Raw genomic sequence first — 18,672 nt, 5'->3', positions numbered from 1 at the left:
ATTGGGGTTTTCACAGAAAATTTTGGAGCCCAATATTATGCATTCCTCAGATTTACCCGTGGATATAATAAAAGTGCGAACGATACATGTAGATAGTAACATAACGTCTGGAGCGTTCTACAACGACAGACCTTCGCACACAATTTACGAGTTTGCCTTGTCCGTCGATCCGGGGTACGCCATCGACGAAACTCCTAAATATCTAACGTACTTGCCAGTAAACAAACGACAAATCTACAACATTACCCTACAGGTTCTGGATCAAAACTTTGAGTTGGTTAATTTCCGAGGTGAAGAAATCATCATTAGATTGGAACTTAAAAAATTAACGTAATGTTGATTTTCAACTCAATCGGAGACGCTGGTGAATATAAAAAAGCGAACATCAAAAAGGTAGGGTTAGTAACAAAACCGAGGCGTATCCGTAAAGGTCGTCTTACATTGAGCAACAAACAATTTCTCCGATCACTGGGCTACGATGTTATCGAATCAAATATTCGACATACACAGAAAGCCAAAATTTGATGAATCTATCCAGCGCGTGGAGACCCGCACCTATCATCCCTTTGTGAAATCTTTTTTGAACAACGACACCATTGAGATCACGATCAATCAAGGAGATGCCTGGCTGCTTATGTACGACGCTGCTATTTGCATTAAGGGATCGCTGAAACGTCTCACGGGAACCGACCAAGTGCAATTTGTAAACAATGCAGGAGCATTTTTTTTTTGAAACTATATCGTACGAGCTGAATGGGAAAGAAGTGGATAGCGTGCGTGATCCGGGTATAGTTAGTACGATTAGAGGTTATCTATGTTACTCGAAAGATGACTCATCGCATCTAGATATTTCCGGCTGGAATTTCCCTGAAAATGCGATTCACGATACAGAAAATGGACATTTTAGCATGCGAATCCCGTTACGACACTTTTTAAATATATTTAATGATTATAATATGATAACTTGTGGAAAACAAACCATAAGATTGGTAAGAGCCAGACATGACAAAAATTGTATGATAATTAAACCAATGGGCGGTGTTGCGGCCAGTGCAATTAAAACAACGGCGGAATTAAAAATTGATAGTGTCGATCTTAGGGTCAAGCACATATTTCCAAACGACGAAATCAAATTGGCTCTGCTGAAATCGATTAGATTAGATCAACCCATATTGATACCCTATAGACGATGGGAACTTCATGAATATCCTGCCCTAACCGCGGGCTCTACCAAAGAAATTTGGTCTGTCAAGACGTGCGCGGCTATCGAAAGCCCCCGATACGTAATAGTCGCTTTTCAAACAAATCGCAAAGACAACGAAGCGAAAAATGCGACGCTTTTCGATCACGTCGACGTAACGGATATAAGATTAACACTAAACGGAGAATATTACCCTCACGAACGTTTACGATTAGATTTTGAAAAGAATGACTTCGTGGAAGCGCATCATAATTACACGGATTTCTACCCCAGTTATAAGGGATGTGAGGAAAAAACTGCGTTGCTTGACTATATGGCTTTCAAAAACTGCGCGATTTTCGTCATTGACTGTTCTCGAAGAAACGACAGTGTAAAATCCAGCACTGTCGACGTAAAGTTAGACATCGAAGCAAAAAAGGGATTTCCCGCGAATACACGTGCCTAATGCATCATCATTCACGATTGTATCGTGGAACAACTACCGCTCAGCGAGATTGTTCGAAATCTAACATAAATACCGCCGGAGGAACCTAATCTTAACCAGTCATATTAAAAATGCGCATCGTTGCGGTAGATATTCAAGGCTTCCAGTTAGAAGATGGATTTGTCGTTAAAGAAATGGCTGTCTACAATGGATGCCAAATTAGTCATTACGTTTTGAAACCGCCGCGTGAATATTGCACGTTGACCGGTGCAGAAAAAAGAACGGTACGCTGGCTCGAACAATATCATCACGGTCTCAAATACAGTTCTGGTTTTGTTCAATATTCCGACATTGATACGTTGATCGGACTACTGATAGAAAATGCTGACTTGATATACGTGAGAGGAAGATCAAAAATGGAATTTTTAATGTCGAAAATGTATCAGGAGGGTGTCGCATGCAGAGTCATTAACGTGGAGAAATTCGATGATGATAATTGGTTGAATCCGCCGAAATTTCAACCGGATCACGCCCATTGCATGTTTCACTCCGGAGGAAGACTGCGCATGTGCGCGTTGAGAAATTCTGCCCTTTTATATAATTGGTTGTATTCAAGGATCCCTGTATGAAATAAAACTTTTTTTTTTATTTAAATAAGACTTTTTATTTCAATCCAAAAAAATTAATAATACATTTACACGTAAAAATAAAGCACGCTAATGCTATGATATGAATACAAACTGCGAAACTGTAATCTATTGAAGTATAATTCTTTTTTCGTTCCATTTCTCGAGTAATATTCTGCGTCATCTCACGCAAAATAGCAACTAAAAGCGTTTGGTTCATCACTTCTCTTTGTTATTTTACCTATAAAAGATTAGCTAGGAACCGAATACATTTTAGTATTTTACTGACCTTGAACGAGATGAGAGTCTTGTTGCTATGCTACGCTGTCTTTACTACCTGTTCGGACGTGTCGACGATAGTCGCCGCGCTGCCCGAGGAAGGTGTGATTGAATATTTACAAAAATTCGGATTCCTTTCACCTAACGACAACGAATCTTTAACGCAGATCAATGCGTCGAGTTTGCAACGTGCCCTAATGGATTTTCAGGATTTCTATAATTTACCGGTGGATGGTACTCTTAATAACGAAACCGTCGAACTAATAAATAAACCCCGATGTGGTGTAATAGAAAATGCCTTCACGACTGTTTCGCGATGGCAGAAAACGGATTTAAATTGGTATATTCAAGTACCGCCCAGTCACTATCAAGAGTTAAAAGTGCTGGCAACCGAGGTTTTTAAAATATGGAGTGATGAATCAAATTTAAATTTTTTCTTAAATTACTCAGAGCCGGATATAATGATTTTGATGTCTGACAAATATACTACCCACAGACAAAGCATAAGATGTAAAGGGAACGAATCCTGTCCTTCTGCTTTCGACGGAAGGGGTAACATATTAGGACATGCATTTTTTCCAAATCAACAACAAGAGTGCGTGGAAGTTCATTTGGATAAATCCGAAGATTGGTACTACGGTTTAGAAGTGCCTGCGCCCGGAGGAAAAACGAGCTTGTTTACTGTGTTGTTCCACGAAATTGGACATACGTTGGGTTTGGCGCACAGTAACGATCGCAATGCCATTATGTACCCTTGGTATAGCTTAAATTCTAAGACATTGTCATACGACGATGTTGCAGGTCTTCAACGTTTATATGGTAAAAAAACCACAACCACCGCCCGCGTAACAACTCCGACTACAACAACATCAACTACCACTACTACCACAACTACGAAACCTCCGATAGGGAAAAACGAAACAAAAGTACCAGATTTGTGTCACGTAAATCCATCCACATATTTTTGGTTACGTCTAACCATCATATGTATCTATTTTACGACAAATGGGTTTGGATAATAAGATTAGGTGATAAAGTCTACATGGAACCTAAAATGATATCAGATTATGTCCCTATTTACGCTCCTATTTCGCATATCTACCAGAGACCCAACGGACAACTTTTGGTAGTCACCGGTGATTCGTTTTATTTACTTCACTTCCCGAGTTTCACGGTAGTGGGCGACCGACAAAGCATCCAGCGACTGGGTGTGCCTGCGGGTAAAACAGTGAACGCTATTTTTAATACGTATGGCGGTCGAACGTATATATTTTACGGTAAACGCTACTATGCAGAAATAGACGAGTGTTCTTTGAGTGCGAGTGAACACGGTTTTACTACGGAACTGTTTCCGGGTCTGCCCGACGATTTGTCGGGCGCGTTTCGATACACCAACGGACATTTGTATTTTTTCAAAGAGAAAACGTATTACGAATACAACGAATTTTTGAATAAATTAACGAGAGTCGGTGAAATAGACTTGAGTCTTGTCGCAATTAATTGTCCCACAGAGTGTCTTTAAACAAATTAGAGATTTGTTAAGAAAGTTATCGATCTTTCACAACAATGAATAAGAAGTTAGTTTTCTTCGACGATTTTAGAAGCTTGGATACCGATCAACTTGAATTGATTCCTGTGCAACATTTTTTGGAGCATGTGAGACCGCACGATTTGTTAAATATGTGGCATAAGTTACCAGTACGACATCGCAACAATTTTGAATTGCAAACTCATTTGCCCTGCTTTGTTCACTATAACAGACCGGACAGCAAAATGCATATCGACGGCCCGGCACCTCCCCAGAATAAATGTCATTATTGTTTGAGTGTTATAAAAGCAGTTACCGAGATCTAGGATAGATTCATTCGGGCTAGAAACATGGTTTTGTTAAGTGCTCACTTTGTTTTGTTGTCGGCTGTGGTACAAAACGTTTTCTATATACATAAACCTAAGGATGTGATTGAAGCGTTCGTTTGTTTCAAAAATCATAATAATCGGTGCATTTAGCCCGATACGTGGTCGCGTATGCAACTCGCTCAGGTCAACGGAATCGACAAGCTACAAACTTTTAGCGTGACATTGTCGAATAACACTACCGCAGATAAGCCGTATTTAAATTACAAGGTACGTTTCGTTTTCGCGAACCGGAGCTACGAAGACCACGGCGAATGGCAAACGATCGCTATCAAGAATTCCAATAACACCAGCGGCGGCGTTAACGACAATTGCGGTAACGAATACAACATCTCGGCAGATCTAAAAACTATTTTAATCCCGCTATATGTAACTACGTGCGCTTGTTTGCTTCTTTTGGCAAAATGCTTATTCAAATTGACTAAATGTAAATATCTCTCTTAATTACACCGATAGTGGGGGGTTGTTGATATATAAGTACATTTGAATTTGATACCGAAGTCAGTCTGTTTGTCACAATGTGTAACAAAGTGGTCACTATCGATGAAAACACGATTTTCGAAATAAAGAATTCAGGTGTCCGTTTCATCTTCAAGAACAAGCACATAGATTTTCAAGTCCAGGATTTTTGGGATTTTTTGTTCTTTCTGGAGGACCAGGTGGGAGAAATCATGTTCTGGAACGACATAACAGTCTACATCGGGAGCAGTATCGAGGTGACCTATTCGAACGAAGAAGAGAGCTGTGAGTTGATACTGAAACGGGATCATGGCGACGAAATTATCCTCGACCGCGATGAAGTAGAAAATCTCATGGACCAGAAACACCGCTTGTACGAAGCATTACGTTGTCTACATATGAGCTAATAAATATTTACTATTGTATCTATAGTTTTTCTTTTATTAAACCGTGATTATTGAGACACTCTGTATAAGTCACTCGACTTGTTTACCGACGACCCGATCACCCGCGTCACCGCGCCACACCGTCTCCGTGCCGCACCGTCACCGCCCTCTACCGGGGGGGCCTACGACGGTCGGAGCGCGCGAAATCTAGCAGCGACGGGCGGAACCGGGGCAAAACAGGACGCTACACAAGCTGGCGACACAAGCGCGCGACATCTAGCAGCGACGGGCGGAACCGGGGCAAAACAGGACGCTACACAAGCTGGGTGGGGGGCGGAGCGCACTCTGGTAGACAGGGGGGACACTAGGACGCCACGCGCGGGGGGCCCCCGCTGCGGGGGGGTTAGGAAATTGAGGTTATGTACGGTTTCTGTTGCTTATATCGGCACTATACATCTACTACTTTTTATACTAAATTATGTTTGAATTGAATTTTTGAATATACTCGGTTAAGTTAACAACTCAGCTGACCTTCGCCTCTTAAGACTTTACACAAACGGTTTAAATCGCAGCTCTTAGCTAATCACTCTGGAAATACTTATTTAAGATTGATTGCGGATATTTTTTTCAGTAAGGCCTGTTCGTTGATCCCAAGTGTAATTCTGCTTTAGCTATAACGGTCTCCCAACTTGGATCAGTCACCTCCTTAACAACTTAAAAACACATTTTCTTTTTTTTATTTGTTATATTTCGTTTTACTGCAGTAGTGGCCCTCTCCTATTTTGGCTATTATATATTAATGCACTTCAATAAATGTATAATTAGGATCGTAAGTCTGTAACAATGTATTGTGTCTACACTTGATGATCAGAAGCCCTCACTTTCAATTCGGTGATTATTACGGAAAGGTTCCTGTTTCTTCTCCGTATGTGACTACTTAAGCGAGCGCGTTTATTCTCTGACAAGTGAAAATTGGGACATGTGGGACTACGTCGGGATTCATTTGAGCTGCAATATTACTTTCTTCTTTGCTAGGGCGTAAAATATGTTGATTTTTATAAAATCTGAAAAATAGTGGAATTTCCCAGTAGATATTTTTTTTACATATGTTCAAACGTTTCTCCATTGCAGGGTTAAGATTCTGGAATGCTCGGCGAAAGACGATATCAATATCAAAGAGATATTTCGATCTTTCCTGACGCTGTCGAAATTCCTCCCGAAGGACAACGCGGTCGATTCGAGCGGAGGACTGAAAAGACGATCCAGCGCTTACGTGTCGGCGACCAGCAAGGGCAAACGCAGGGCCGAGAGCCCTTTACCGGAGAAGGATAAAGCATCTGCGTCGGGTTCCGCCGCCGCAGAGGGGATTCACCTCGCTAAACCGAGATCCCGATCCCTTATCCGTAGGGCGAGCCGCAAAGCGAAGCAGCAGATAAGGGATGCTCAGAGCATAGACGAGTGCAACGTGTCATAAATTAAACAGGAGACCGATTTTTATTTTCAAAGGTAATTTTGCTTTCGTTTTCCACGTTTGCGAGATGCTAAACTGTTAATTATTGATGTTGCAGTTAGTAAACCTATAACCGCAATTATAAACTTCACATATTTGTTCATATCAGCCCATATTAAAAAAAAAACTTATTATCAATTATCACCAAATATATTCCTTACTGATTCGAACATTCATTTTCCACAATTCGTCGATCTGTTATGAGAAAACTGTAATTAAAAAAAATCAGAAAATATTGGCCCTTATATACCCAATGCGTGTGTCCAATTTCTTATTTCAAATGGAATATCCTACATATCTTTTTAGATCAATCTGAAAATTATATTAATAATTATATATTTAGTTGGAAATTTATATTATTAATAATAAAATAAGAATGAAATTGCTCAAAAGCGACGAAAATCTTTTTTTTAAAATGGAAGCCTATTTTTATAATCCAATCTCACTAGGATTGACAAATTCAGACTGCTTTGTATTAGGCTATACATTAACAGTTTTTGAGATATTAACATTCAATTAATGAAAAGACTAAACATTTTGGTGTTTTTTCTTAAAAAAAAAATGATTTGCATTTGCACAGATGAAGCAAAATTTACTAAAAAAGGTCTTCTTAATCGACATAATTTCCACTACTGCAGAGATTCAAATCACCATTTATTCAGAGAGCGGAAGAACACAGGCAAGAACCCTAAGGCGTCCCTACTTTTAATTTTTGTGACGATCTGATACCATAAATTTCAACCAGCTGTATACCGCCTTCAAGGTAAGACTTTATCCATTACGATGGGGTTCTGTAAACCCCCACCATCGACAGTTTACGTAAGATCAGAGTGTGGTCCATCTATACGGATATTAGATAAAAAAAGACGCCTTTAAATTTCACTCACTGACCAGCACTTTGCACCATTTTAATTCTCTTTTGCCGAAAGATTTAATGGATCTGGATATATTCTGAGAAACTACGGCATCAAAAGTAACGTATGCAGCCTTATTGAGTATCTATCAGCGGCCATGTTGGTTGTTCAATGCCGCAAAGTCATTCGTCATCTCCAGTAGCTATATTTAGGTCCACGTTATCAAAAGCTCTGATCAAATCCCATAAATATTCGATGATTTTTGGAAAAATTAACTATATATTGCAGAACCATTGTCGATGTATCTCGGACCCAAAGTCGCTTCTAAAAACAATATTCAAATATTTTCGAAAAGTGAACCTGAGCTGCCACTGGTCTATAATTTTTTTGCGTCCTGTTTGTTGCCTGTCAATAATTCTGGACTGATTCAGTAGATCTACTAGAGAAATTACTATTTATAATTTCTGTATGTGCCTATGAATTTGTTTTAGCCACATTAATCAGTAACGTCCAAGGACACCGACCACTGCACAAAATCGTTGATCACAGATTTTTCTATGTGTGTTGAATATCTCCCTTGCAATTAGTTGGCTATGACGATGAAGAAATTACAGTAACGTAAAGTAAAATAATTAAAAATGTTATTAAAAAGTTTCTTTTTCCAACATTCAGAAACAAAAACAACGTTTTATTAGTGGCTTAAATGGTTCTAAAATTCGAGAAATTAAATAAATTCAAAAAACTTTAGTATTAATAACTTAATTTATTACATATATAGGGTTATTATTTTCGATGTATAGAACTTTAAGTTGGCACTACTGTTCAAGATGGCGCCCGATTTAACAGCTGTCAAGTGATTTATTCTCAGTTCGGTTTGGCAATTCATCGTGAATTCATCAAGTAAGGCGTAGATTCGTCGAATGGGCCCAAAACGAGATTGCCGTTGTTCCCGATTTTCATAAGCGAATTTTATTTAGCGATGAAGAGCACTTCTGGTTGAATGGCTACGTCAACAAACAAAACTGCCGCATTTGGAGCGAAACTTATCCTCAAGTATATGCCGAAACACCGTTACATCCAGAAAAACTGACTGTTTGGTGCGCTTTATGGGCTTGGGGAATCATTGGTCCGTACTTCTTCAAAAACGATGATGGCCAGAACGTTACAGTCAATGGTGATCGGTATAGAGCTATGATTACTAACTCTATCATTCCTGAATTGAATAACCATGATGTCCAGGAGATGTGGTTTCAACAAGACGGAGCAACATGTCGCACAGCCCGTGTGACAATCGATTTATTGAAAGACACGTTTGGTGACCGCCTAATTTCACGTTTTGGACCTGTGAATTGGCCTCCAAGATCTTGTGATTTAACACCGCTAGACTACTATCGGAACATCGGAAACGAGCATTTGGTCGCAAACAGGGAGAAAAAGAAAAGCTGGATGACCGATAATATTCTACAACTTATGGAAGACAGGCGGAAAGCGAAAAACGACGACGCAAGGTATAAAAATATTCAAAGAGAAATAAGACGAAAAATAAGAAGTGCAAAGGAAAATTGGCTTGGTGCAAAATGCGGAGAAATAGAGTCGTTAGAACAAAAATACGACACGTTTAATATGCACAAGAAAGTCAGAGAAGCAGCCGGAATATACAAAACTAATACATCTGGGACACTACATGATGAGAACGGCAAACTGATCACCGACGTCAAAGAGAAAGTGAACACTTGGAAAAATTACATAGAAAACCTTTTTACGGACACCAGGCCAGAAAGTCCTTCAAATTTTAACAATGTAGACAGGCTACCGATAACAGTAGACGAGGTCACGAAGGCTGTATCCCAGCTAAAAGACGACAGGGCGCCCGGTCCGGATGGCACACACTCTGAATTTGTAAAAATGCTTGATGCGGACGGCATCAGATAACTAACAAGAGTATTCAATGACATATATTCTACCGGGGTAATACCGAAGATGTGGTTAAAATCGACTTTTATACTTTTGCCAAAAAGCCGTCATGCAAAGAGGTGTAATGATTACCGGGCCATCAGGCTTATGAGCCACCTCCTCAAACTCTTTCTAAAAGTAATACACAGGAGAATTTTTAAACAATGCGAAGGTCAAATGAGCCGCACACAGTTCGGATTTCGAAACGAGCTAGGTACTAGAGAGGCTCTAGTTAGTGTTCAGGTCCTTTTCCAACGGTGCAGGGACGTCAGTTGCGATGTGTTTGCCTGCTTCATCGACTACCAGAAAGCCTTTGATAACGTGCAACACAACAAACTTATTGAAATTCTAAAGGATATTGGATTAGGCGAACAAGACCTACGAATAATTGCCAACTTGTACTGGCAACAAACCGCATCTGTGCGCATCGAAGGAGAGGAGTCGGAGGATACTTTGATAGAAAGAGGGGTCCGTCAGGGCTGTGTGCTGTCGCCTCTACTTTTTAACGTATACTCGGAACGAATTTTTCAGGAGGCTCTGGAAGACACGAACAGTGAGATTAAGATCAACGGCGAGTATATAAACATACGATACGCAGATGACACGGTAGTGTTTGCTAATAGCCTAGAGAGTCTCCAAGAGATGATGGTTCGGGTGGTCGAGGTCAGTGAAGGATACGGGCTTTCTCTGAACTTTAAGAAAACAAAATATATGGTTGTGTCAAAAACCAACAACCATGTTGGCCAACTCTCTATAAATAACCAATATATAGAGCGAGTTCAGACTTGTGTTTATCTCGGAACCACGATAAGTGAAACGTGGGATCACTTTCTGGAGATCAAATGCAGAGTAGAGAAGGCCAGAGCCGCATTTCTGAAAATGGTTAAACTATTTAAATGCCATGATCTATCACTGCCAACTAAGATCAGACTATTGAGGTGTTATGTCTTTCCAGTTCTACTCTACGGGGTGGAATCCTGGACTTTAACTGAGGCTGCCTGTACAAGAATCGAGTCATTTGAGATGTGGTTATATCGACGCATTTTAAGAATCCCATGGATCGACCATATAACCAATCTTAGTGTCCTAGAAGGGATGGGTAAAGACAAGGAGCTGCTTCTCTTAATAAAAACACGCAAGCTTGAATATCTGGGACACATAATGAGGAATAGCGAGCGGTATGACTTGTTGCAGCTGATTCTGCAGGGCAAGGTGGAAGGCAGGAGGAGGCCTGGTAGACGAAGGATATCGTGGTTAAAGAACTTGCGTACACGGTTCAATACAACAACAGTAGGCCTTTTTCGTGCAGCAGTTGACAAAGTACGCATTGCCATGATGATCGCCAACATTCGAAACGGATAGGCACCACAAGAAGAAGAAGACTACTATCTGTGTGGCTATGTAAAGTCATTGGTCTATGCGGATAAGCCACAAACGCTTGACCATTTGGAAGACAACATTCGCCGTGTTATTGCCGATATACGGCCACAAATGTTAGAAAAAGTCATCGAAAATTGAACGTCCAGATTGGACTACATCAGCGCCAGCCGTGGCGGTCATATGCCAGAAATCCTATTTAAAATGTAATGCCACAAGATTATCTTTCGGATAAATAAAATTCATGTCAATCGAATAATCCATCGTTGTTTTATTGCAACTTAAAGTTCTATACATCGAAAGAAAACACCCCTTATAAAAAAATCTAAAGCAATATCATCATCTTGACGAAAAAAGGAGCCTTTAACGATCCGTAAATTAAAATTGAACATAATAATTTTCCATCATTCTGTATTAATTTGTTTTTAAAATATCAATCCAGACCAGTGAAATAGATCTCCTTCTATAATGTCGGTAGATTTTTTAGACCTGCAAACATCACTTTTGACATAAACTTCAAAATATGTGATATTTAGAAATGTGCAACTTTTATAAAAAGGCAACATTATACAAAGTCACCCTAAGCGCAATAAAAATGGATGTTTCCACTTAAAAATAAGACATGTAACTATCTTTTCATCTTAATATTCATTTTTAATTTTAGATTGCTCCATATTTATTAATTTTTAAAATATCAACACAGACCACTAGAAGATACCATTTACAAATGTTGATAAATCTTCAGAGCTTAACTGAAACCAGTGATGGTTAGTTTTGACTTAACTCTATAGTACAGGGTGTGAAAGTTTGTTTGAAAAATCACTACAGCTATAAATCACTCATTCTATTAACTAATCAACTCCAAATTGATAAACAAAGGAGTAGAAACCAATAGAAATATGTCTAGAATTTTCCGAAGAATTCAAAAGTGTTTTAATATATAGTATGTGCTATTTAAAATAAGTAAGTTGTAAGTTGTTACGCGTCCATATGCATTCTGTATATATATATATATATATATATATATATATATATATATATATATATATATATATATATATATATATATATATATATATATATATATATATATATATATATATATATATATATATATATATATATATATATATATATATATATATATATTGAAATTGTAAATGAATCCAAACCATCTTTATCTGAAATAACCCAGCACAAGTTCGAGCTGTTATAACAGAACTCGAAGAACTCGATCAAAATCTTAATATTTTTACAATAAAATTTGTTATTTGTGCGAAAATTAATGTGTTCTTCGTCAACGTCGGCCATTTGTCCCTTATTTCCAACTTAAACGCCGAAACGCAATATTTCCCGTTTTATTCGCGTATGGCAACGTTTCATATCGAATTTTGATTTTCCGCTCGGCTCCCGATTTAACGCGGCATCGAATTCTACACCGAAAACATTTCGATATACCTTTGCGTGTCATAAAAAGCCAATTTGAATCTGCCAATGGCACCGGTCTGCGCGGGGCCCCCTTTCGTTTGAAAATTATTTAATTGGAAAGAATCTAATTAGCGAAAAGTTTACAATTTCCGCGCCCGGACTGGCGTTACCGGTAATTAGGTTCCGGAACACATGAATAGGTCCGAAATTTGCGTTTTCTTTTGCTCACGTTCGGAGCGTTATCGAACAAAGCAAAAACATGGTCATCCATCTAAGCCTAAAGGCCAGCGTCAAATGTTCGTTCCTGCAAATTTGCGTAAAATATTCCCTAACAGAGTCAATAAGTAGTAGAGGTAATACGGTTCTGAGATCTCCCTTTTCGACCCATTGATATTTGCCCTGTCATACAAGTAAAAAAAAATTCAAGATGCAGAGTAAAAAATTTTAAGAACTAAGCGTATTAATTTATGATGAAAATCAAATATAAATAGTTTTTTCCAGCTGCCAATTCACAACCCTCATTAGGGGTCCTGGCTAAATCAGAAAAGAAGGCGTTGAAATAAAAGCTACGTCCTAAGAGGTGATGCAGAAATGAAGTCCACACTCCAAGCGTCTGCACCAGATGTTCATTTTTTACAACCTTTAGGCGTAAAATGTAACCTAACCGAAAAAGCTGGTTGCAGTTTCGGTTTAGGTTCTTGTGTTTGCCCCACACTCCCAATTTTAGGTTTCCCTTATTAAGTGTAGCCCTCGTATGAAGTCCTTCAGATTTGCAAACCCTTGTTTCGGACATCTAATAGTTCCCATTATTGTAACTATATTAATTATTAGTTTTCATGTTGTATTCAAAAAAATTGCGACTTTATATAACGTTGCCTATTTATGACAGTTGCGCATTTCTAAATATCACATATTTTGAAGTTTATGTCAAAAGTGATGTTTGCACTTCTAAAAAATGTACCAACATTATAGAAGATCTATTTTAGTGGTCTGTGTTGATATTTTAAAAATAAATAAATGCAGAATGATGGAGAATTAACATTTTTAATTTTAATTAACAGATCGTTAAAGACCTTTTTTTCCGTCAAGACGGTGACGGTGAAACATGAGATGAAAAAAAATTTAAATGGAACCCACAATTGAATGTCGCTTACAATAATTGTAAATAAATAATAATAGTAATAATTGTTGCCAAGTACTTGAAGGGAAAATGTTCAGCCGAACAAACACGATACTATGAAAAAAACGAATTATTTCGAATAAGGTTCGAAATATAAGAGATGCTTCTAGATACTTAAAATTACAGGGTATTATTTGAAAAAAAATATTTTAGCGACTTTGATACTACCAATGTTGGCGGCTTAATTTTAGACACCCTGTACTAAAGTAGAGAATAAACATGACAACTTATGACTTTTTTTAACATTTTGCCTAATATAAGCAACAAGTTTTCACATTACACATAAACATATCTTTAGAATTTCGCACAGAATCTCAAAGTACAATAATATATAGGGTTATTATTTTCGATGTATAGAACTTAAAGTTGGCATTACTGTTCAAGATAGCGACCGATGTCACAGCTGTCAAGTGATTTATTTTCAGTTTGGTTTTGCAATTCATCATGAATAGACTCACGCCTGAACAACGCTTGCAAATAGTGCAATTTTATTTCGAAAATAATGGTTCTGTGCCGAATACGTATCGCGCACTACGTCCATTTTATCGTCGACAAAATCATCCATCAGAGCAGTTAATTCGATTAACCATGGAACGATTTCGCACCACGTTTACTCTTATTGATAACTCGCATCCCCAGAGACGCTGTACGGTGCGTACAGAAGAAGCTATTGCTGCTGTAGAGCGTAGCATTGAGGAAGACCCGAATGAGTCCATCCGCCATCGAGCACAGAAATTGGTTCTGTGTCCATCCACTTTATGGAAGATTTTGCGGAAGGATCTTGGTTTACGTGCTTACAAAATCCAACTCGTGCAAGAATTGAAGCCAAACGATCATCAAATAAGGCGTAGATTCGTCGAATGGGGCCAAAACGAGATTGCTGTTGTTCCCGATTTTCATAAGCCAATTTTGTTTAGGGATGATTGAATGGCTACGTCAACAAACAAAACTGCCTCATTTGAAGCGAAGTTAATCCTCAAGTGTATGTCGAAACACCGTTACATCCAGAAAAACTGACTATCTGGTGCGCTTTATGGACTGGTGGAATCATTGGTCTGTACTTCTTTAAAAACGATGATGGCCAGAACGTTACAGTCAATGGTGATCGGTATAGAGCTATGATTACTAACTCTTTCATTCCTGAATTGAATAATCATGATGTCCAGGAGATGTGATTTCAACAAGACGGCGCAACATGTTACACAGCTCGTGCCACAATCGATTTATTGAAAGACACATTTGGGACCGCCTAATTTCCCGTTTTGGACCTGTGAATTGGCCTCCAAGATCTTGAGATTTAACACCGCTAGACTACTTTCTGTGGGGCTATGTAAAGTCATTGGTCTATGCGGATAAGCCACAAACGCATAACCATTTGGGAGACAACATTCGCCGTGTTATTGCCGATATACGCCCACAAATGTTGGAAAAAGTCATCGAAAATTGGACGTCCAGATTGGACTACATTCGCGCCAGCCGTTGCGGTCATATGCCAGAAATCATTTTTGAAATGTAATACCACAAGATTACCTTTCGGATAAATAAAATTCATGTCAATCGAATAATCCATCGTTGTTTTATTGCAACTTAAAGTTCTATACATCGAAAAAAAAACACCCCTTACTTGGTGTTCTATTTAAAATAAGCATGTTGACAGAAATTTCCTGTTTGTTCTTGGAGCCGAATAAATAAGTAGTATAATTAACACGATTCTACGCCGTGCCCTTTGGGCGCAAAGTTATTTGTCCTATAAAAAACAATATCATTAATTGTTGTTAAAATGAAGACTATGCCAATGGAAATCAAAGTATTTTAAAACTAAAAATTTGTGTTCTGAGAAGAATTCACCAATTCAAATTTCTCAATGGGACCCTGGCTAAAGCAAAAAGTCGATGCCCTGGAATTAAAGTCACGCCTTAAGCGTATGGGCAGAAAAACATTTTTTGCAATGTAAAATGTAATCTCCCTGTTCGAACTATCCAACACGATCTCAACAGTTGAGGGTGCTAATCCAATGGATTTTTTCAACCCTAAAGGTGGAAACTAAAATGAAGACCACGCCTTTAGATTCAGATCAAAAGATTCTAAGAACAAAGCATGGAAGGCAAGTGAAAATCAAAAACCTAAACATTTATTTGCTGAGGAGAACTCACCTACTCAAATTATTCAATGCTGCCTTGCCTAAACCAATAAGGAAAAGAACTTAAATTAAAGTCAAAGTTATTTTCTACAATGTTTATGCGTTCATTTTATAATCTCCAGGCTAAACGCAGATTTTTCATTGCACGTAAGAAACTAAGCACAACGTGAACGCGTGCAATGATTCACCGTTGAGAAAATATAAGTTAAAATTTCCTCTACCAAAGGAATTCACTTTTATATTTCTCCTTGCCGCGGATAGGAACTTCGTTAAAACTTCGTCGCGGGGCACAATTATGGAAGTCAAACTTCAACGTCGAACAACCAGCAGTTTCCGAATTACTTTGTGGCGGGAGACGCGAAAACAACGCACCGACCTTATAGCGGACGGTTCCGAACCAATTTATCTCCTGGATATTTGCCGAAAACTCCAATTAACGCGCCAAATTCGATTCCCGCTCTTCGGCCGGCTGTTCACCTAATGAAAATATTATAAGTAATAATCGCAGTTCGGTCTACTGAATAGGAAACAATTAGTCTTTGGGGATGGCGTAATTGAGCGAAATTGATTTATGTCACTCGGACAACGTCCATCGAGCGAATGAACGTTTGCCATATCCGGCGAATCTAATTATCCCGGCTTTCAATACCTCGGAAACTATGTTACGCATATGCCAAATAAAACTAATCGCAAACCATACCGACTGGACAGTACCGAAGGAGGCCGTCAACGTCAACTTCGCCGTTCGAACTTTCCGAAAGCTGTTTCTCAGAACACAAATTAATTTTTTCTTTTCATCTCGGAAAATTGTTATCCATAACTAACCAAAACTAACCAAAACTATTTATAGGTGGCAGGTAAATAATAATATATATTTATATGTACCCTCGTATGTACATAATATAAAAAATTCATATTACTACATATACTTAAATCTTTATTTTACAATTTTACCATACTTTCAATTTTTTTTTGAGGGTATCATCTTGCAAAGATTTTCTTTTTAGACTAACTAGCTTTATATTTTATTATTTGGGTTTCGGAGATGGGTTCTGGCCGGGGTTCTGGCACGGGTTCTGGAGATGGATTTTTCTCTAGAATTTCACTTGTGGCATTCGATGTTGTTGCTGAAAGCTCAGACAATGCCTGCTGAGCTTCTTTTTTGGTATTTCTGGAATGAAGTCTTTTTGATGTAGATAATCCTGCTTCTATTGGTTTCTTCTGGTTAAATAATAATCGGGTGAGAACAGCAGTTCTTTTGTGAATCTTTTTAAAGGTCAACCTAAAATTTAAATTGTAAGTCTCTTTCGTAATCATTTTCAGTAAAATTAACTGAGCAGACATAGCTTTTATCTGGATTAAGTTTGTCATCGAACATCGAACTATCCACTCGTTCCGAATCGTTCGGGATACTAGATCTTTTCCTTTGGGAAAGCGATGAAAACTACATTTTCGAGAACTTGCTTTTCCATCAAAATAGTTATTATTGCACCCATCTCGTTCCAGGCATATCTAACTATTTTTTGATGTAACTTATCCCACTGAAAAAGTTAAAAGAAATATATTTCTTACCTTTACCTATATTATTATGTGTAAGTAATATTTTGAGTTTACCACATAACTCATAACACCGCTAATAAGCAGCACGAACACAAAACTTTAAAATCTTTGTTTAAGGTTAAAAATACTGTTTTTTTCTCAGTTCTCGCCACTCAAGCACATACAGTTTTAAAGTATTTGTTAATGCTTAAAAACACTGTTTTGTCCAAGTTTTTTTTTACAGAAATACAATTAACTCACTAGTTCAAATTATTTTAATTGTTCAAACAAAACAAAATACAACGGTTTAATACGCCTTCAAATGCATTGACAGAATTCACAAAAACCGTTAGAGGACTTCGCTTACGACACAAGCAACCATGTGCGATCGATAATTTTGGCAAACGTATGTCTTATGGGATTGGGCAATCCTATTAGGTTTACAATTCTTGGTAAAGAAAAAACAAACAGAAACTGACGTTCCGGAGGAATTTGAGATGTGTGTTCGGTAAAGTAGAATTCGTGTCGCTTGCGTGGTCTCCGATTCACCGTGCTGTCCTTTCGTTTTGTCACAGTTATGCAACCTCATATTATCAGTTATTAATTTAAATGAAATAAAAATGAGCTCGAGGTCCTTCTTTACTTCAATTGACGACCATAATTCGAACGGATTGTCGGTTTTTATAATTTATCCAAATTTATGTGTGTTATAAGGTGACACCGACAATCAAAAAGTCAAGCTGTGAAAGCAAATTCGGTTATAATCGTTTGAGGTGAGTATGTTGTCGGACAACAAATGGACAACCAGTGCAAGTGCCTCATCAATCTATATAGTAAACATTCTCGAAATGTTATGGCGATATTGCGGCTAAAACCTTGCAGCCAGAGACCGCAAAATTGGTGATGACAACGCCATCTGCGAGGACAAGCAGAAACTGAGAAACACGCTGGCCGCGCACAGGGAAATGCAGCTTGACTACCAATACGCGCAGCCGCAGGTCTGATCTGCAGGAAAAAAACTACTAATGTATGTTCTTATATCTGTTTATTTATACGGAAGCGCTGCAAGGTCACTCAAAAAAAAAAGATTTTGGTTTAATAAGGCAAATTTTTGACAAATAGCGTGATATATTGTTAACACGAATTCGCATCGAGAAGAACAAGTCAGAATTTCTGACAACTCTCTCGTAATGGACATTGCCAATTTAAAAATCAGATATACAAAGTTATTGCGGAAAATTTCTGAACTGGAGGTACTAGGCATCAAAACATGATTGGGGTCGACATGCTTCGACAACTGTAACTGGTTTTGAAGATTCAGTTTAAATTAATTAATTAAAATTATTGACAAAATTTTTTATATTATAATGTCGAGTTTTGGTTGAAACATGATGAAAATTTG

General features: G+C 38.1%; 1 protein-coding gene across 1 annotated transcript in view; it reads left to right on the top strand.

Moving 5' to 3' along the window:
* LOC132707486 (GTP-binding protein Di-Ras2) overlaps positions 1 to 18,672 on the top strand; it is a 76,893-nt gene that overhangs the window by 46,654 nt on the left and 11,567 nt on the right. The window contains exon 4 of the mRNA XM_060679361.1: positions 6,421 to 6,795. Coding sequence (XP_060535344.1) covers positions 6,421 to 6,763 — 343 coding nt within the window. The 3' untranslated portion in view covers positions 6,764 to 6,795. The remainder of the gene's footprint in view (positions 1 to 6,420; positions 6,796 to 18,672) is intronic.

The sequence above is a fragment of the Cylas formicarius genome, unplaced genomic scaffold, assembly GCF_029955315.1.
Source record: "Cylas formicarius isolate icCylForm1 unplaced genomic scaffold, icCylForm1.1 PGA_scaffold_9__14_contigs__length_23061073, whole genome shotgun sequence".
NCBI classification, from domain to species: domain Eukaryota; kingdom Metazoa; phylum Arthropoda; class Insecta; order Coleoptera; family Brentidae; genus Cylas; species Cylas formicarius.
The sequence above is the reverse complement of the archived record's forward strand: the minus strand, read 5'-3'. Positions and strand labels throughout refer to the sequence as shown.